General features: G+C 47.0%; 1 protein-coding gene across 3 annotated transcripts in view; it reads right to left on the bottom strand.

Annotated features, from left to right (window-relative positions):
- The window catches only part of FGF13 (fibroblast growth factor 13), a 433,315-nt gene that overhangs the window by 330,793 nt on the left and 81,460 nt on the right, over positions 1-21,062 (bottom strand). The window contains exons 1-2 of one of the 3 annotated variants that reach the window (XM_009904274.2): positions 13,409-13,493; positions 12,163-12,317 (exon numbers count right to left, since the gene is read on the bottom strand). The exons of 1 other annotated variant lie outside the window; for it this stretch is intronic. In XM_009904274.2, coding sequence (XP_009902576.1) covers positions 12,163-12,211 — 49 coding nt within the window. In that variant the 5' untranslated portion in view covers positions 12,212-12,317; positions 13,409-13,493. Of the gene's footprint in view, positions 1-12,162; positions 12,528-13,408; positions 13,494-21,062 lie in introns of those variants that run through there. One more of the 3 variants, XM_009904276.2, reaches the window with a different exon arrangement.

Genomic DNA, 21,062 nt, shown 5'->3' with positions numbered 1-21,062 from the left:
CAGTGAAATAAAAAAAAACCCCAAACCCCACACTTCCAGTCCAAAAGGCACATATATCAAACCTCTCTGCCTCACTGTAAAGCTTCCTGCCATCCTCCACATCCCTGGCTTGGATTTGTATTATTTTCACTCTTAAAAGAAACTCCCATACTCCACAATCTACTCCTAATGTCACTCAGAAGTGCCTAACCAATTTTTCTGATCATATTCAGTCTTGCAAAAACATCCCAGTTTTGACTGGAGGGCTTCTCAGATCAAGGGTGGAACAAGGACACAGAGATGGAACACCTGACAGGTCTTTTTCCTTAAATAATTCTAGTCTGCCTTTTTTTTTTTTTCCCTGAGTAGCTTCAAAGAAGTTTTGCTTATGTCCCAGTGGGGGGGGAAATATACAAATGTTTGAACCCTGAAAGTTGCCATGAAAGAGAACTGACAATTTTCACATAGTTCTGCATAATTTTCCTCTCCTCTACATTCATTGATACCACTTAAGTGTCCTAAATGAAAACATCTGCTGCTCTTAAATGCATTCCTAGGGAAGCCAGTTACTTTCCTCCTGGTTCTGGTGCTGTTTTCTCCTTCTGTTTGAGTAACTACATGAATAGTTTCCACTCTCTTTCATCACCTACTACTTGGATACTCTATTTGAAAAGGCTGTTATTTATACCAGCTCGTTTGTCACAACATCCCTAAAATCACATGACAGAAATTAATCCCAAAGTCACAATTACACAAACAAAATTTGAAAGCTGGTTTCTTGCACTGATATTATTGGGGGGGGGGGGGGGGGGGTGGAACAACAACCACCAGACAAATAACAAAAAAATCACAAGAAAGAAACCCAACACAACAAACCAAACACACAACAAAACCCCAATCCCAAACCTATCAACTGAAAACAACCCAAAACAACCTCAAATCCCTGTTCCAGCCAAAGAGCCTAAAGACACAGCTTCCCAATGGCCAAGTAACAGAAGCCTGTAAATTCAACAGGCCAGATACCACCACAACTCCAACATTAAAATAGATTTACTGCTTTATTTGGCTCCCAGGTCAGGAGGTATCTTGACACTGGAGAGGAACAGAAACAGGTCTCACTTCATCCCAGAAATCTTTTCTCAGTTCCTGGGATTGGCATCATAGTCTTTCTGGCCCTGAAGCCTTCCTAGGAGAGATTTGCTATTGATCCCTTTGGACTTCACTTTTACTACCTCTTATTGACCTTCTCCTAAATAAATGAAACTCCTAAATAAATTAAAAACCCAAACCACAAACAAACATCCTTTCTTCAGAAAGCAGGGAGGAAGAGGGGAAAAGAGGAAAGAAGAGGAAAGAAGAGGAGCAGCAAATGAAAGTTGTTCCAGTTCTCCTTGCCCAATCACTTGAAAACAGTTGGCTATTTTTGGCAGGCTCTGAATGTTCAGTCACTCGTGTGCAAGACGAGAAGCAAACGTAAAGCAGAGCACATGACAAACCTGCACTGATTGTACATCAGTATGGTTGCAGAGACCTTTCTCTCGTTTACAGTCAGAAGAAACTCGACTTCAGCATCTGCAGGAAGGAGCACCTGCACTGTATGATGGTCTCCAACAACCACAGATCCTGATTGCCGTAGGAAGTGGACACACCTGCAATTCCCACCAACCCTACAACTCCCCAAAATGCCACCACATCTTTGTCTCACTAGAAAAGACTTTCACGGTTCAGGTAGTGCAGCTCTGCACCCCATAAGAAGTGACAATGGCTTGCAGTGGCAATTGGCTCCATCATAGCTCCTTACTCTCTCGCAGCACTCGAAGGAACAAAGTCTAAGTGACAGCAGTTGGGAACGCTGTGTATAATTACAATTAAAAAATTTAACATTCACAGGGCAGCAGAGTAGCACAGCTTGGGCAGACTGAGATACAACAGCAACACAAGAAATCTGTCTGTTGAACAGAAAAGTGAGCTGCACAGAAATCCACAGCAGATGTAAGATCCAAAGGGGGGCGGGGGGGAATAATGTTTCTACGTAAGCAATTTGAGAGCACACTGACAACGTGTGGAAGAAAATCCAGCCTAAGCTACTTGAGCACACATTGTGGCCAAGTATGAAGCAGTGAAGTATGCAGAGATGAATGGGGGAGGAAAAATACAAACACCAAAAAACAATAATAATAAAAAGGTGCCTGCCACCTGCAAAGATTTTGATAACTCCTGAAAAAGTGGCAGGAAAAAAAACCCAAAGCAACCAACCAAAACAGTAACAAAAACCACAAACAGAGAGAAGAAAGCTCTGTCTCCAGTTCACAGGACGTCAGGGGCTGGAAGGGACCCAAGGAGATCATTGAGTCCACCCCCACCCCCCGCCAGAGCAGGACCATACAATCTAGCTCAGGTCACAGAGGCATGCATCCAGACAGGCCTTGAAAGTCTCCAGAGAAGGAGACTCCACAACCTCTCTGGGGAGCATGTTTCAGTGCTTTGTGACCCTTACAGTAAAGAAGTTCCCCCTTGTGTTGAGGTAGAACCTCCTGTGCTGTGGCTAACATCCATCGCTCCTTGTCCTATCACAGGGAGCAAGTGAGCAGAGCCTGTCCCCTCCCCCCTGACACCCAGCCCTCAGGTATTTATAACCATTTATTAAATCCCCTCTAAGTCTTCTCTTCTCCAGACTAAAAAGCTCCAGGTCCCTCAGCCTCTCCTCATAAGGTAGTGCTCCAGTCCCCTAATCATCCTCGAGTTGTGTGTCTGCTGGGCAGCTAAGAGAGCTCAGTCTTCAATTCTCCTTCCTGCTACCAGCTGTCTTCCCACTCCCTCTTCTGTCACACTTTTCATTCCAGTTCTTTCATACTTTCTTTCATTGGTATCTTTCTTGTGAAAGCACATCCTGCACTTTCCCCCTTCATTTAGCAACAATCAGAAATGTTCCTAGCATTTGAGGGGAAAAAAAGAAGTCACCTCCAACAGAAGAGGCAAAACTCCGAGGATTCGATGCACAAAAAGGAACAGGGAGAAAAGGTAAATAAAAGTCAAGCAATCCCAGATCACTGCTAACTGCCCCTGGATTTGCAGACACAGACTATGGGGGGCAGGGGAAAACTGTTCACAGCTCCTAAACTTCTGTAATTAAACCAAGAGTGGGATAAAACTGCCATGAACCTCCCAGAAGCAGAGAGCCCGTGGCTGTCACAGAATCGCAACATGGTGAGGGTCGTTAATGACCTCTAGAGATCAGCTAGTCCAATGTCTCTGCTAAAGCAGAGCAGATTGCACAGGATCTCAGCCAGGTGGGTTTGAAAGTCTCCAGAGGAGACTACACAGCCTCTCTGGACATCACCTCCTCCTCCCCCTGCTTGAGTTGCTAAGGTCAGAGGTGAAACCACTGGCACACCAGGAACACCTTCTTCCACAAGAAAGAAAGAATTTCTTGTTCAACCTCTTTCACTTGGCCCAGCCTAATGAAAATGCAATTAGCAGGTCACCTTCATCATCAGAAGGTGAAGCCAAGCCATAAAGCCCCTTCTGCCACAATGTGTTTGTGGCCAGGTGTCTTCAGTAGGAGCCTCTACGAAGCAATGCTGAGGCTGCCTGGAGCTGGACACAGACAGTTCTAACCAGTTCCAGATAGCCCCATGGCCCCACTGCATCAGCAGGGGCTTTGCAAGGTGAGTTCAGAGCTGTTCTGAGCTGGGCACAGCCATTTCCAGACAGCTCTACAATGGCCACATTGCATCAGCTGGGGCTTTGCAGGGTGAATTCAGAGCTGCCCTGAGCTGGACACAGCTGGTTCTAGCCAGTTCCACAATGACCCCACTGCATCAGCAGGAGCTTTTTGAAAGATGAGTTCAGAGCTGCCCCGAGCTGGACACAACCATTTCCAGCAAGGTCTGCAATGACCCCACTGTGTCAGCAAAGGCTTTGCAAGTTGATTCAGAGCTGCCCAAAGCAGGACACAGCCAGTTCCAAGCAGTTCCACAACAGCCCTACAGCCCTACCACATCAGCAGGGGCTTTGCAGGTGAGTTCAGAGCTGCCCCAAACTGGACACAGCTGGTTCCAGCCAGCTCTGGCCAGTTCCAGCCAGTTCCCAAACAAACAAATGGAGGTTACAACAAAGCCCAGAAGTGACAACCTCCATTCCCTATCCCTGCTGTGGCATGGAGAGGAGGTACAAGAGCTGGGAATGAAGCAGTGAAGTTGAGCCTGGAGTAAAGGGAGAGTGGTATTTTATTTTTTGCCTTTATTTCTCACCATTCAGCTCTATTTTAATTGGCAATAATGTAGTTTTTCCCAAGTCAAGGTTGTTTTGCCCATGTCTGTGATTAGTAAGTGATCAGCCTGTCTCTGTCATCTCAAACCAGGAACTTTTCCATCATATTTTCTCCCCCTGTCCTACTCAGAAGGGTGAGAGAGAGAGAGGAGCCTGGTGGGCGTCTGGCATCTGGCCACGGTCAACCCACCCACATGAGTATTTTCCCTCTTGGCACAGGATGTTTTACAGGGATGGAGGAGGAAGATTAGAAAAATAATCACATGGGTGCTAACATGACTGCTGATGAAATCCCAGATCTGTGTTGCCAGTCTCAGTCGTTAAAGCTTACATGAACAGGGGAGACAGAAACCCACCAGAATGTGCATCTTCAAACAACAACAACCCTGAAACAATTATTATAAATTGAGCTTGTTCAAAGAACAACCACCAGGCAATAGAGAGCCTGAAGAGAGATGAAGCCATCATTTTAAGAAAGCCAGCAAAACATTTGCAGACCACTCATAGAATCATTACGGTTGGTAAAGACCTCTAAGAACATTAAGTCCAGCCATCAACCCAACACCATCTAAACCGTGTGCCAAAGTGCCATCTCTACATAGTTTTTTAACACCTCCAGGTATGGTGACTTTACCACCTCCCTGGCCAGCCAGTTCCAATGCCTGACTACTCTTGCAGGAAAGAAAATTTTCCTACTATCCAAGCTAAACTTCCCCTGGCACCACTTGAGGCCATTTCCTCTCATGCTGTCACCTGGGAGAAGAGTCACTCAGGTGAGATGAGCGTTACACAATGTGCAAGTTTGATCTGATCCTCCTAAGACAAAAGAAATTTGTCCTAAACCAGGTGGTAACTGAAAGCACCCACATCAAAAAATATCAAACACTGATTAAACAATTTATTCCTAAAGCAACCAACAGAGCCTTGTATCAGTTATGTCAAGCCTCAGCCGAAAAGCATCTAGAGATTGCTGGGGCCACAGAAGAGAGTAATCTGTATAAATACATCTTCATTTCAGCTACAATCACAGCCACAGCGTCAAAGGCAACGAACCACTGCTAGTGCGGGTTCAGTCAGTTCTGAATGGCGTACACATGATGCAACCCAGGCCAGTGGCAACCCCGCTGCTATTTCAGGAATATTTCTTCTTCCTACTTCATTTCAGCCCTTCTGCTCCCTCCCACCTCGGAGTGATGCTCTAATTATTCAAGTAACGTAAGCAGCGTTCAATCCATGCCAGCTCTTTCTTCCCTTAGCTCTGACCTTGCCTTATACATTGCTCTCACAAAACTAATTAAGTGGAGAACAGTATCACTTTACACTCCCTTCATGGAAAGGACTGAATTTGTTACCTGCCCGAGGGTGCAACAAATTATTTTCATCTTCATTTCTTTCAGCAAAACAAGACAAATATTGAGCAAGAAACTAGACCACACAATTTAAGGACACCCTTTACCCAAGTTACTCCACAACAAAATTAAAGTATCCCCTAAAGAGCATAGTCCTCTGGTTGTTTCATTTTGGGTTTTTAATACATGTCTTTTTATGTAAGCTTAGCCAAGATATGTTCTAGGGAAAGTAAGGAATTTTGTTAGGCTAAGAGATATAGTTGAGGAAAGAAAAGCAATGCTTGGGGCATGTAGACTCTAAAGCCAGACTCAGCTAAGAGCGGCTCAGAAAGCTGCAGTCCCACAAAAGAAATCTGAAGGCACCAATCTGTAAAAGCATTCAGTAATCAAAGCAATTCCTTCCCAGTATACAACTGACAAACCCAAACAGCCAGGTCTGAAAACACCTAACTTCTGGGATGTGAAGCTTGTCCTCCCAGCTTTACAAGTATTTTGTGTTCATGCAGGACTGGCCACACCTGGATTCACAGAGGAGTTTATAAAAGCATGGATTTGCTGCTTGCAGTGAAAGAGGAACAGGATTTGCCAGGTCTGTGCTCCAGGGGAAGCAATTCCTCTAGCTCTGGAGCTGTCTGTTTTCCAAAGCACGCTGTCAACAATCACACACAATGAGCAATGGAGGAAGAAAAATGAACATTAATTTGACCCAAGACTGCATGGCAACACAAAATTGCCAAAGTGTAGAGAGACAAGTGCCTTGCAAGAACTCCCAGTAAATGAGACAAATCCATGCAATGACCAGGCTCCAGCATACTGTGGATGGCCACAGACCAGAGATGCCAGAAACCTGAGCCATACGAATTCTTATGTTCTGCTATGGATGCTGGTACTCATCTCTTTGCAGAGCCCAGCAATGCTCTGTGGGCTACCCATCCTCCAGGCTTCATCTGTCTGGGGCTTATTCCTTTGAAGTTGAGATTTAGTGTCTGCCAAAAAGCAGTGATTCTCAAGTTTTCTTCTAGAAGCAAAGGGGAAATAAATGCTACTTTTTACTACCTTCCATGCAGCACAAGTTCTTTGGCATGGACAGCAGTCATACAAGGACCAAAAGCATCACAAAGTCCAGAGTTTGGAGCTTGTCCCTGGATGTATTGCCTTGGGATTTCTTCAGCTAGCACTGAAAACCATTTCAGAGCAGGGGCACAAACATGCTGGCATCTGGATCTCAAAGACCACTTCAGTTTTTTCAGTTGCTGATGTTTTACCAACAGATGCCAGAGGCCACCAGCTGGGGGTTTAGAAGGAAGGATGTTTCTTTTGTGAATGTATCTTTTGTAAAGCGTTACTGTAGTTTGTGGAACCAAAACCAGTCACAGATAATGAGTCATAACAGGAGGTAGTTACTGTAAATATTCCAAGCATGGGCACATTAACAACCACCCACTAATCAGAGGCAACGCCACGGGCAGACACAGAGAACTCCCACTGGTGTCAATGGGGAATTTTGAATGGATCAGGACCTCAGCCAAGAGCTGAGTATCTATTGTAACCTGCAACATTAATATCCAGGATGGGGTGGATCGTGCCTTAGATTTTGGCTGTCACTTTCCAGTGGGCGATGCAGGCATCTATTCAAAGTGGATCTGCAATCTCAAATTTCAGGCAGGAGGCACAGAGGTTTCTAGTGTAAAGTGAAGAAAAGACAAGCATTGAGTTTAACTATGCCTTTAGTGTCATTAAACATTTAGGAAACAAACACAGGTTGTGATGCCTAAGTGAATTGCATCAAATGACCACAGTAAGACCCAGTCTGCTGCCAGCAAACACTTGTCTGAACAGAAACTAAAGTTCTTAAGTCCAGCTGTGGCTGCTGGTGAAGTGTGGTGGGACTTTTTGTCTGGGATGCAAAAGAGCTGGCATCCAAACTCCTGACAAAAAGACAAAGAAATGCCCTGTCTCCCCCAGGAACTGTCCAAGCAGCAGATAAGGGAACCTGCACCACGCTCCCTTCCCCCTTCTCTCATGGGTCTGCACTTGCTGCTAATTTTGATTCCGTGGACTCAGACCAAGACATGGTCAGCTTACATGTTGCCTCTGCACAGTTCTTCTTCAGTCCTTGAAGTAAGTTGCTTTCTCATGATTCAGTACTATAGAAATATAACTGTTGAGATCAGCTTCTTTATTTTTGTCAGCTTTTCTACAGACCTTTCAATCACAAGCTGCATTATATTATATTCCCATAAAGCCAGGGAAAGCAGTAATAGATACCTCAAAATTCTGACTTCTATTTCTCCTGCCAAGCGCTTTCTTAAAAGTGCTTTGCTTTCTGCTGTAACTAAATTAGAACAGTACCTACACTTCCGAAGCCTTCACCCTTACTGTCACTATTTCAACATGCTCTTCTCAGATTAGAAGCTATCAGCTTCAAAAATACTCCTCCTAATTTGCTTTCTGTGGAAGGAAATACACTCCGCGTTTTCTCACTGCTTACAGACTTCTGGGCAAAGCTATCGAAGTTTCCTGTGGTGAGAGCACAGTGACAGGAAGAGACCCTTCATGCATCTGTTTCAAGGGGAAGGCAGCAGTACATAATCCAACGGGTAAAAAGAAGAACAAACACTGATGAAGCCACTGCCTGGATTGAGGTTCAGATTCTCTACTTGGTCTCTTGACTTTCCGTGGAGAAGCCACAGAAATTGCAAAGCAGCCTCTGGGAAGAGTCTGGCTGTAACAGCACACAGCACAAGCTCCTTAAAGCCCACATCCAAAGGACAAGGACTTCAGCAGGTCTCAGCTCGCTTTCTAATGCCCTATATTCTGCTGCCCCATGCCTCTCCCTCAAATAAAAGGTTAACAAATATTTTATTCAAATTAAGTTGTGCTGATACAGCTCCAAGGCCCACTGGGGACACTGGCTATACTGCTCTCACAGTGCGAAGCAAAAGCTTTTTGAGGGAGAGTTGGGGAAAGGCACTTGTCCTGCCACACAAGTAGCTCTCCACACACCAGCTATGTGGCAGAAGACCACCTGACTAGTCAGAGCAGCACTGTTGCCAGTGGGAACATAGCCATTTCTTGAGTACAAAACCAACTTTGTCTGAAGAAAACCTCTTACCAGCCATCAGACTACCACTGCACCATGCCAAGCTGTTGTTACCCAGATTCTCATGCTCCTACTAATCCCAGAGAGACTGCAGACTGAGAAGAGACACAGGAACCTGCCCCATGGTTGAAGCCACCACTAGACTGCAGAGTGAGAAGAGACACAGGAACCTGTCCCATGGTTGAAGCCACCACCACCAGCTGCGACAAGGCTGCTCTCTGAAACAAGCTGCTTGCTACTACAAACAGCTCCTACTCCAGAGCAACGACACTGCCCAATCTACCTTTGCAAGGGAGCTTGGAGGCTACCTGGGCTTGCATCATCCTGCAGCTCTCTGACACTCACAGAGTTAAACAAAAGAAACAAACAAAAAGGACCCAGAGCAAAGTATTTAAATAAATAAAAATCAATGCCATAATCTTATGCTTCTACATTGTTTAATGTAGCTAATGTAGCATTTTGCAGAAAGCAAAGGTGCACATCTCTGACTTCATTAGGCTAATTCTTAAGATTTACGTAGGCTGTGTCAGTTAACTCTCAAACATCCACAGCCAGTTTTAAAAGCAGCCAAATTTTGAGGAAAAGAATCATCACTGGTTTTTCTAGTCAGGACAACAAACTCTGAAGAGAGCAGTTACTCTCATCTTTAGCTTAAGAAAAGGGGGGGGGGGGGGGAGGAAAAAAACCCAACCAACCAATATTTCTTTAAAAATAGGGTTTGGTACTTGTTTTACACCTGCTCAGCTCCACTGAGACCACCACAGGCTTTGCAAGAGAGGGTAATTCAACTGAAAACACCTGCTCCAAGACAGTAACTACTTGTGCTGATCCTGCCAAAATCCTTGGCTTTTCAAGGTGCTCTATAAATCAGGTTTTCCCACAAAGACCCACCTAAAAGCTGGTTGTGGAAAGTGCCACTCAACAACTTAGACCAAGGAGCTCTTTACGTTAGGGCTGAACACAGCCCTCCCCAAGTTCTGCAGAGAGCTACAGTGAAATCCCTTCTCATGCACCGCCCTGTAAGATGCCAGGAGTCAGAAAGGCTGACACTACACTCACTAACAGTGTGTTTCACATCTACTATGCAAATGTAGCCCCAGGACACCTGCATTTACAGCAGGTATTAAAGTTACATCATATAGCTTATAGAACGTGGGCACATGGGTATATCACTGCAACAAGCTAGTCTCATATGGAACCTGATTACACTGTTCTTTGAAGGAGTGGTTAACTAACTCTGCAACATGCAGTCTTCTGTCAGGACTGAAGTATACCTAGTGTCACAGTATGGCTGCAGAAATAGGCAATAAATGGTATGTATATATATAAAAAAAATAGTTCCATTATATTAAATAAAAAACAATACCAAAAAAAGAACCAAACCACAGAATGCTTTTCCTGTGCCTAGATCATAATTAAACATTCCTTTTAAGGGCACTGAATACTCACAATGACCAAAAGAAAATTCAGGTAGATGGGAGGAAAAAAATAACAAAACCAAAACCAAACCACAAACATTTCCTCTTTTAGTCTATGACATGAGGCTAAAGAAGGCCATGCAGCCTATACATTAGCTGCTAAGTGCCACACTATACATTGACTGGTAAATGCCACCTCCTTGCCACTGTACCTGGACCCTTTTTGAAAGTGCATTTCACAGACCACAGCCATCACTCACTTTTCTGCAGCAGTGCCAAAGCACCTCAGACACGTACCAGCTCCTCCTGCTTTATCTAAAACCGCCTCTTTGCTTTGTGATAAGGCAGAAAGTTTTTGTATAGGAGCTCAAGGAGCGTCCCAGCGTCTCCTGGTAGCAGAGTACCAGCATGAGCTGCCTCTCTTGGGATCCTCAGAACATACACCTTCTGGTACATTGTCACCACAGGAATCCATGCCTTGCACTTCAAGCCATTACTGACTCATTACCAGAAGATACAAATGCCTTTGCCCACTGTGTTCTGAAATACACATATATCCCCAAACCTCTGCACAGGCAGTTTCAAACAGGAGTTAATGTGACACTGAAACTTGTAATCAGAGCACAAAATGGACTGAGTTTGATGTGGAAAGAAAAAAAAAAAAAAAAGAAAAAAAGAAAGAAAGAAAGAAAGAACACAAGCTTTCAAGGAACTACAGCACCAGCAGGGCAAACTCTTTTTGTGCAGGATTATAACACAGTTGTAGATTGTGCAAAATAATTCCTCAGAAAGGGCGGGAATCTTTTGTTCTGCATTGCTTCATAAATTATTTAAAGAGCATTTTTATCAATAAGGCCATTAAAAAATATATATATAAATATATTCAACATCAAAGAAAAGGTAAGGTTTTGCAGTGCCTCTGAATGGTAAACTTTGGTGTTGTGAAAAATGAAAATCTGATGAAAACGCTAAGGCTGTGAATGTAACACACAGAACTGTAAAGAGAGGGAGGGGAGGAAAAGGAAACGTGAAAGGAAAACAAAACAAAACAGTTCTCTGAAACCTAGTGTTAAACACAAACTTTCAACATCAAGAAACCAAGAAGTTCTTTAAAAAAAAAATATATATATATATAAAAGGGAAGAATTGGTTTGGTCTGGCCTCATAGGCTGCTCAAAAAAGTAAAGCGCCCGTTATGATTTATAGAACTAGTGAATAAGGAGCAGGTTTTGCCTCTTCCCGGGAGGCCCAGAGCATCCCCTTCCTCTGGGTATCACCCCCGCAGCGCCAGCCCTACCGCACAGGTGTAGGATGAGGAGATGCACAGCTTTACCTACACACACAACTACTGCTGGAGAGCCACCAGCCACCTCTCCCATGTGCTCCTACAGCCCCGGGGGCCTAACTCCGCAGAGGGGCTTCGCGGGGGTGTGGACCCCCTCAGGGCTGTGCATGCACCCGCACCCCCCGGGGCATGCACCCCCGGGAAAGGATACCCCACATGCACCGTATCCCCTCGCCCCATTCATGCGCCCCTTCCTCTGCATGCCCCCAGCTGTCCGGGGGGACAGCCGGGTTAGGGCAGCACCCCCTCCACCGAGTCCAGTCCCAGCTGGGGGGTGGAGAAGGGGGCACATGCGGCCCCCCGCCCCTCGGCACTGGCGGTGCCCCGGCTCCGCGTCTCCATGGCGATGGCTCCCCCCGCTCCACCGCCCCGGCACACCGGGGCCGCCTGCAGCGCCGAGCCCCGGCTCGGTCCGCGGTGCGGGGAGCAGGCTGCCCACGGTGTGGGGGGCAATAGTTTTGCCGGTGCCGCATTGAGCACCCCCACACTCCCCGTGCCGGGATGCCGGTGCAGTGCCCTGTATACAAGGCACAGCCGGGCACCGCTTCCCCCCACCCATGCCTAGGGGTAGGGGTCCCCCGAGCTATGGACTCTCAGCGGAGCGGTGCCCCCCCATTCCCCGCCCCGGTAAGGTCGGGCTGTCCGCGGTCGGGCCGGGGACCATGCTGTTTATCGGAGCGATTGCGCCTGCCTTACCCTTGGAAGCATCTTTCTCTTCTTTGGGCTTGATCACCTTCCCGCTCATAGACCCCAGCTTGGGTGGGAAAATCCCCGGCAGCGGCGCGGATTCCGGCTGGACCCAAAGAACCCTCAGGCAGGGGGGGCAGCGTGCGTGCGTGTGGGGGGATCCTCTACGCCGAAAAGGCAGAAATAACACCAACAGAAGGGGAGGGAAGGAAGAAAGAAAGAAAGAAATTCAGAAGCCTGAGAGCTACCCGCTCCCCGGCGCGGAGCCGCGGAGCCTGCAGGAGGGGAGCGGAGCGGGCGGGTGAGCGGGGGGCTCCGGCAGCCGCAGCACCGAGCCCCTGCGCCGCTCGCCGTGCCGGAGACAAAAGCGATTTTCCCTGTGTCTGCCTGGCCCTGGCCCCCTCCTTTCCCCCGCCTCCCCAGCTCTGCTTCCCCTCCCCAGGGCCAGAGAAGCGCAGCCGGTCCTGGAAGTCACACCGACCGGGGGTGGGAGGAAAGGGGGGGTACCGTGAGTTGGGGCGGAGGGGGTGGGCTTTGGTTGTTTGCTTGGGTGTGTTGGTTTTTGTTTATTTCTTTTTGATTCCTCCCCCAATAATGGGATAGAGCAGCAGAGCTGCAGCCGCGGATGGGAGGAGGAGGACGCGAGTCCGCGGCACTGCAGAAGAGGCGGCAGGTTTACGCTCGCCGGTAGCAAAGAGCCAGAGCTGCCCCCACCAGCACTCCCCGGATCCGCGCATCCCCCTCCCCATTCCTCAGCCGGGCCTCCATGAAATGATACCGAGGGGGGCAACGCGAATCCTTGCGGCCCTCCAGCCCTGGGACTGTGCCCAAGCGCCGGGCTGGGGATGGCATAGCCCCAGTCTGCCCTGCTCTTGGGGAATAATCTCCCACCCCCTCATCCTGCGTAAGAGGAGGCTCCGGTCCCGGGACTGTGCCCGGCATTGCCCGGTCCCGAGCCCAGCAGCCTGTTGCTGGCGTCGCGGGAGTGCGAAGAGCAGAGGGACAAGGGTTGTCAGGAGTGGGGGAGTGGGACGGGGGCACGACGACACGGGAATGGCGTGGGGGGGACACCTGGGGGCAAGAGTCACATCAGATTGCCTTTGACCAGGGGACACGCAGAGCCTATTGCCGTCTTGTTTCCAGCCCTGCTCCTCTGCCCCGGGGTGTGCGACGGGACTGACTCCCCTCTCTCTGCCCTCCCCGCCCCTCGAGGAGGAGGAAGGAACTCCCCAAGAGCAGCCCAAACTCCTGTCACCTGTACGACAAAACCGCTCCCCCCCACACCCCGTCCTTCTCGGCGGGGGCAAAACTTCCTACCAGCGGGGCCGCCGTCAGGGGAGGGAGCGTGGTTGGAGGGCACCCATCCTCTGACCCGCCCCGGGCCGCGGAGGGAGAGAGGACGGGAGGAGGAAACCCGATGCAGCTGGTGCGTCTTGGATCCCGGCCCTGGTCGGAAGCCGGGAATAAAACGTTGGGAAGGGCGAGCCGCGAAGTGCCTGGGGGAGCCCTTCGGTACGGCAGCAGGACTCCCACAACCCCCTCCCCCGAGTGGCCTGCTTGAAGAGGGGAACAAGCATGAACTTCTTCTAGAGCATCGAGAAACAGGCAGGGCTGGGCACCCCCAGGGGAGTGCGATATGCTCAGAGCACAGCCCTCCCTATGGTCTCTGGGCACTTCTCCGCTTCTTCTGCCCCACGACCGGGCAGGCAAAGGCGGCTCAGTGAAGCCCCAGAGCCGGTCCCCGGGAGCGGCGGCAGCGGCCAGGGCTGCGCGGCCGCTATTTTTAGCGGAGCCGAATTCCTGCTGCCTTCCCCCTCCCTTCGCTCCAGCCCAGCGCCGGGGACAGCTGAAGGCAGATCGGCTTACCGTGGCCAGCGGGCTCCCAGCCGTGTTCCTGCCCCCGGCGAAAGGTGGTCGTGCTGCCAGGAGGCAGGACAGCACCTCTGCTGGCCCACAGCCTGGCGGAAAGTCCCATCCCACCTCACACAAGTGGGTGGATTTCGGGTGTGATTAGGAAAATCAGGTGTTTAAGCTAAGAATGATGAGCCAGGATCAACGCTGCTGCTTGGAAGACCTCTATGCTTACACTTCTGGAATTACTTTCTCTTAAGTAATGGACAAAGCAGAAAATTGAACCCCAAGTCTTTGAACAGAGCTCCTCCAGACTGCCATGCATCTATTTGCATCATGAACAACTTCTATTCTGTTTCTGGAGCCAAAGAATTGTCCTGACAGGGTCATGTTTGTTTCAGGGAGATTCAGGCTGCCCGAGGAAGTAGTTGAGTTACCACCTCAGGAGGTGTTTGAAGGAGACATAGATGTACTCAGGGGCGTGGTTTAGTGGTGAAGTTGGCAAGGTTAGGTTAATGGTTAGACCTGATCATCTTGAAGATCTTTTCCAACCTCAATTATTCCATAATTCAGTAAGCCCTTTGATGGTAGTGGACTATAAGGTTGTTTTACCTGAGCCTTTAACACTTCAGAGACCTGCAGGAGGATCAAAACCCTGGACTTTCTCTTGTCTCTCTCCAGTAGAACTTGCATTAACTGAAACCAGAGAGTTGGAAGTGAAGGAGTGGAGAAGGAGGGATTCTAGGGTTCAGCTGACCTGGTGCTGTTAGAAGTAACCAGTGAGCCCCAGCATGTCCAGTACAACCTAGACCCAGAATTTCAAAGGGACTTGCGGTGACTTTGTGTTACACATACAATTTGCGCTTCTGCTCTGAGCAATTTGCACTACTGCTCTGAGGTCTCTCTAGCACCAGAGGCCACCGATAAAAGCTGTGCTTAGTGCTGACAGTGAGCTTGCCTTATGTTAGCCATCCTCACCTTTGCCAGGAGATCTGTTAAATTTTACAGAAGCAGTAATTTCATTGACCAAATGAGGCCCATACACTCAAACTAAAGATGGGAAGGAGGCAGCATCTCAGCAGGTAGGAGAGAAACTGTACCTACTGGTGAGCAGAGAAAGCTTACCCTGCTGTTTTGAAATGAGTTCATTTTTCCCCTTACTAGTTTACAAGGCTTAGAAGTGTCAGTTAAAACAGTAATGAAATACAGTGTTGTACATGCAAATACAAGGGGATTTGCATGAAGGGGTTTTGCAGCCTGTATATGATTTGCATGGCTTTCACCTTTAAAGCTGCCTTGATGGTTCACGTGTTCTAGTGAAGATGGTATCTAGGGTTGGGGTCATCAGACGTCCTCGTCAGTTACTTGTTTTGATGTGAGCATCTCTGGATTTGGGGTGAATCACACAAGGTCCAGCTTTGCAACAAAATTTTAACTAGCTCAACAAACATTTAAACACAAACCTGAGCCCCAGTAGCTCTGTACATCACTTTCCCAATTGTAGTAGGGTAAAGTGTCACCTTGTTGCTTTACAGCTCTAACACTGGAAGCTGGGAAGCATCAGGATACCATAGCCCTGACACAGAGCTTGTACCTCTTGCTGACAGTGTTCACTGAATTTCTGAATTAGAAACAATTTCTGCACATCCAAATAAATCAAGATATCCAGAAGGAGAAGGTTTAGTGATGTTTAATACCAAGAAATCTGCTGTGTCCTGTGCTAATGCTGTTTAGGTGTCCCCTGTCCACCCGAGTGTTTAGGGAAGGTTTATATTCAAGACTCTTTGGTGAGGAGAATGCAATTTTGAGTCAAATGTATTAAATTGTTCTAATTACAGACCTTTCATGCTCCTCCCAAGATACTGTGTTAGAGTCATCTAAACAAAGTGGCAACAAACCAGCAAGGCAGCACAAAGAGCTAGAGCATCATCTATAACCTTGAACTCCTCTGCTCAGAGGGACGAAGGCAATCGCCCCAAGCACAGCAAGGTCTCACAAGCTACAAGCGCGAAGTGAAACACCAGGGTTTTGCAACAGAGAGAGACAGGCAGCAGATCATACTTGGGCTCTCTGAATAATTGCAGCTCAGGGTCGCTCTCTGGAAACAGACACAGCAGGGCTGACATGCTGCACAGAGCTGTGCCTCTGCTGAGAGTATTTATTCCCCTCAAAACATCTCCCGGAAGGTTCTGACTTGGCACAGACTTGGATAAGGCGGGTATCATTTACAACCTGAAATTGTAAACTCTAAGTGCCTTTATACAGCACAACTACCACTGCTTAATGTCCAATAGAAGTATGGTTTGTCCATAAAGCACATACTCAAGTCATGAACATCTTTTTTCCTACCCTTGTAAAATATCTATAGAGACATAGATCCCCTGAGGAATCCTGGAGCTCGCACAGATATGGTAGCAGCACTGCTCCTCAGTGCATTTATTTTTTTTTTTTGCTGGGTTCTTTGGCTGATTCTCAAGTTGAAATTTTCTCTTTTCTGCAGGCAGTGGTTTGTAAAAGGTCCAAACTCTGCTCTTTTATATATCAGGAATTTTACATTATGCCTTTAAAGCAGTCCAGCCAGTTTAAATTAGCTTTGTCGCGATGGTTCCTGGTATGCTCCCAGTTCAATCTGAAGGAAAACTCCCTGCATTAGGCCTTCAATTTATGATTCCAGACATGGTAAAGTCTCACTAATACAAGTACTTGCTCTTCATCTCAAAATATATTTTTATATTCATACTGGCATCTAGAGGTGTCTATTGCACTATGATAAAAGAGTACAATATGGTAAGTAAATAACTACGTGGCTATGTCTAAAGTTTTGTTGCTGCATTTTTATAATGTGCCTAGAAAAATCAGTCCAAACAAATCCACCACACATCTCCCTACTGCCACTGGTTTTAATGGAATGCTAGGACAAATTTCCCTGCTACCAGTCATGTGTTTTAACAAAACCCACAACGACTTACAGCTGAGATTAACACCAAACACCAGGCCAAAGCACAGCTGTTATGTAGCAGGCTCCTCTTTGTTCTAATGGATGTTTAATTTGGCCCCCATCTTATTTTTACCTTTCCTATTCCTACACAGTCCTAAGTGCTACACAGAGGATCTTTTCTTTATTATTTTTTTGGCAGACACCTCACTGTGCAGAATCTTCCTGGTTTTGATTGCCAAAACCCAACTGCTATATGCAAATAGAGTTCCAGCTAATGGATAGCATGGAGATTGCAGTTTAATTTCTTTAAATAATTCAACCTGATCAAGAGAGAAGCCCTAAGCAGATGCTAGTGATAAGGGATAATGATCACACTGACATGGTGAATCTCTCACCTATTTACTATGAATCACAGCAATTAAAATTAATGGACATCAAGCATTCTGTGCTGTGACCCTGGCACTCTGGATTGCTTCTTTGGGCTGGAGAATGTGCTCTGCACCTGAGAAGTGGAGCATCCATCTCACATTGCTATGCAATGATCCCTCTGGCTGATAAAGCTTTGTGAAATGCAAACCAAACCCTAATCAAGGCTGCCAGATCGAGCACCACACTGATGTGAGCAAGGCTTTTAGCACTGGGAGATCAAAGTCTTCCAGATTACTGCAAGTCTAAAATAGACCAGTCTTGAAGGCCTTTTCTCTCTGTATTTCAGTACATTTGCACAGCTTATGAGGGCATGCATTTCTGTAACAGAGTCTGGCATTGGGTTTGGTGTCTAAGGTAATATAATAATTAAAAAATATTGTTCTTACAACTCTAGAAAAGCCTGCAAAGTAGTGGTTTAATGCACAAAGACTACCCCACATGCAGTCTGAGAGCTTCACTCCCAGCTAGCAAAGCTCACAGCTGGCTCTAAGTCCTAGATGTATTGAAACAAAAACATTCTGAAAAAATTCTGAGGGACCTGGACAGGCTGGAGAGGTGGGCACAAGCCAACTGCATGAGCTTCAACAAGACCAAGTGCAGGGTCCTGCATCTGGGTCGAGGCAATCCCAGGCACAAATCCAGGCTGGGCAGTGACTGGCTGGAAAGCAGCCCTGAGGAGAGAGACTTGGGGGTGCTGGTGGAGGAGAAGCTCAACATGAGCTCTCAATGTGCACTTGCAGCCTAGGAAGCCAATCAGATTCTGGGCTGCAGCAAGAGAAGTGTGGCCAGCAGGTCAAGGGAAGTGATTCTCCCCCTCTACTCAGCTCTGGTGAGACCCCACCTGGAGTACTGCCTCCAGTTCTGGAGCCCCTATTACAAAAGGGATATGCACATGCTGAAATGTGTCCAGAGAAGGGCCGCAAGGATGAGCAGAGGGCTGGAGCACCTCTCCTATGAGGACAGACTGAAGGAGTTGGGGCTGTTCAGTTTGGAGAAGAGAAGGCTCTGAGGTGACCTAATTGTAGCCTTCCAGTATCTGAAGGGGGCCTAAAAGAAGGCTGGGGAGGGACTTCTTAGGCTACCAGGTAGTGATAGGAGTAGGGGGAATGGAATGAAGCTGGAGGTGGGGAGATTCAGGCTGGACATGAGGAGGAAGTTCTTCACTGTGAGAGTGGTGAAGCCCTGGAATGGGTTGTCCAGGGAGGTGGTTCTGAAATGAGTCACTTTTGGCAAAATGTTTTTTGGGGGATGCTGGTGGTTACACAAACAGCACATGGTGAGTGGAATATGTTTATGGGAATCACTGCAGTATTTAACAATCTATGAAATATCACTTGAAATCTTTGTTTAGCACGAATGTTTACACAGATTTGCTGTGAGGGTGCTGGAGCACTGGACCAGGCTGCTCAGGGAGTTGGGGAATCTCCTTCTCTGGAGCCTTTCAAAACCTGTCTGGACTTTGTGTTCCTGTGTGGCTTGCCCTAGGTGATCCTTCTTTGGGCAGGGAGATTGGACTTGATGACCTCCAGAGGTCCCTTAACAAGCCCTATCAATCTATTATTTTATGATTTTTATTAAGCCTGGGGAGCCTAAGCAGCCCTACAAAAAGAAGTTTGCTCAAAATCCTACCCAGATTAGCTCTAGTAGATGATTGCTTGGCAGCCTGCATTTCAATACTGGAGGGGGGGGGGGGGGGTTGAGGTTACCCTTGAGGTATCGTCAAGTTTGGTGAGATGTAACTGTCTCAGAAACCTCATCTCCTTTGCACCAGCCAGCATCTATCTGACACCAGAACCCCTGTACATCCAATAACTGTTTATGGCCAGTACACTAAAACTGAGTAACACTGCAAACATGAAGGGCAGGGGTTTGCAGGTATATGAGGTGGCAGTGTCACAATGCAATAAAGGACCCCTGAGTGCTTTCCAGCACTTTCATGTGAAGCCAGCCCTGGCAGCAGAGCCTGATGCACTGCATGGTGGAAACCATATTGTAGGAGCACTACCTGTGATAGCCTTGAAAAGCAGGTGCCCCTGAACTGATTCCTTAGTTCTCATTTATGCTTCCACAGGTAAATCAAAAGCTGGGAGGTTCTGTGTGAAGTCTTTTCATATTACTGCTGCCAGAAGTTAGTGAGGAAAGCTGCAAGCCAAAGATGTCAGCTGAGCTATTAGAGCTGGAGCTGCACTCTTTACTTTCACCTCATCCACCTCTTCCAGAGTTTGCACAGATGTGTACACACTCACGAGTAGGATCTTGCAAAAATGACAGGCAGCTCATTTTCTTTCCAGGAAAGGCAGTGGGAAGCATAATCAACTGAAACAAATATTTTACTCAGAAGCTTTTGTTCGACACCTGCAGACTGAACTTTTGCAGGTGGAATGGAAAACAAAGAGGGGAAGCATTTGGAACCCTAACTGAAACCATGTACCTTGATGTCAAAACAGATTTTTACCCATTTCCAAAAGTTTGTAATAGCATAAATATGAAAGACCAGGGAGTGATTCTTCTGCTTTTCATGGCAAAAATCAAAGGGCAAATGTGATCCCACACCCCTCATGAACATACTAACAAGAAGCACAAACCAAGCTGTAGCTATCACTCACTACTTTTTAAAGAGGAATATGCACTACTTCACAGAGCCTGTCATCGTGTGCATTACAGCTTTCCCTTTACAACTCTTTCTGCTACTTGGTCAAGTCTTAAAACTTGAAAGGTTTTGAAGTTGAGCTGGAACAGGAGCTTTGATGTTTGACTCTGTCAAGCTGCAGACTGGCAGTGGTGGCTGATCTCACTTCAGCCTTTATGGAGCTATGAGCATTTGAAGAGGAGGCCGGGGAGACAAAGTGTGTATGATACCAAACTTGGGCTTCAAATGCAGAGGTAAACTCAGGTGGACATGAAGTCCTACTGCAAAGGGAGACCTGACATTAGAAACCTTAGGCCACTTCTTTAATAGGCAGGTGAGGACTGTGATGAGCATTACATGATCGATCTGAACCTTCCCTGGAATTACACCAGAGTTTCAGACACAGCAAGCTAATAGAGCAACAGCAGGAAAAAAAGAACATACAGCAATATTTGAATGGAAACTTGCCAAATAGAGCTCTAACATTATTGCAGGCTTACATATGCAGTGGCATCACAGGATAACATTTTTTCATGTCTGACTTTCCTTAAGTGTGGTAAAAATTAATCAGTGTTTGATTTTTACAAGCTTGAAAGACAGAGAGGAATGTAATGATCAGTTTTTCAGACCTATTTTGGGGCTCAAAGAAATCTAAAAACACAGTTATGCTTAAAAGTCCAGAGTGGATCCTTAGAGGGAAAATGGAGACAGCAAATTAGTTCAAGAAACTCATCTTAAGAGAAAGTTCTAAGCGTTGCAAGAAGCCTGCAGTGCATAAAGCAAGATATTTTCTGATCATTTCAACACACTCCTATGCACCAAGCAGTGCTAGAATTCTACAGCCACAAAATACCTTGCTTTCCTCTGTCATGAACATATTACTCCTCTATTCTTTCTGTTCCTTTCCTTCGTGAAGCTGCCTTCCCCTTATAGCTCTATGCAGTGCATCCCAAGTGCTTCAGGTCTCTTCAACTTCATCATTTTGAAGCTGCATCTGATGGAGTTTTTCTAGCATTTCCTTCACTGAGACTTGAGTTAGATTCAGTGCTTGCCCTGGATCAG

Source organism: Dryobates pubescens, chromosome 18, assembly GCF_014839835.1.
Source record: "Dryobates pubescens isolate bDryPub1 chromosome 18, bDryPub1.pri, whole genome shotgun sequence".
In the NCBI taxonomy this organism is placed as follows: Eukaryota; Metazoa; Chordata; class Aves; order Piciformes; family Picidae; genus Dryobates; species Dryobates pubescens.
Note: the sequence above shows the minus strand (reverse complement) of the source record. Positions and strands in the feature narration are given on the sequence as shown.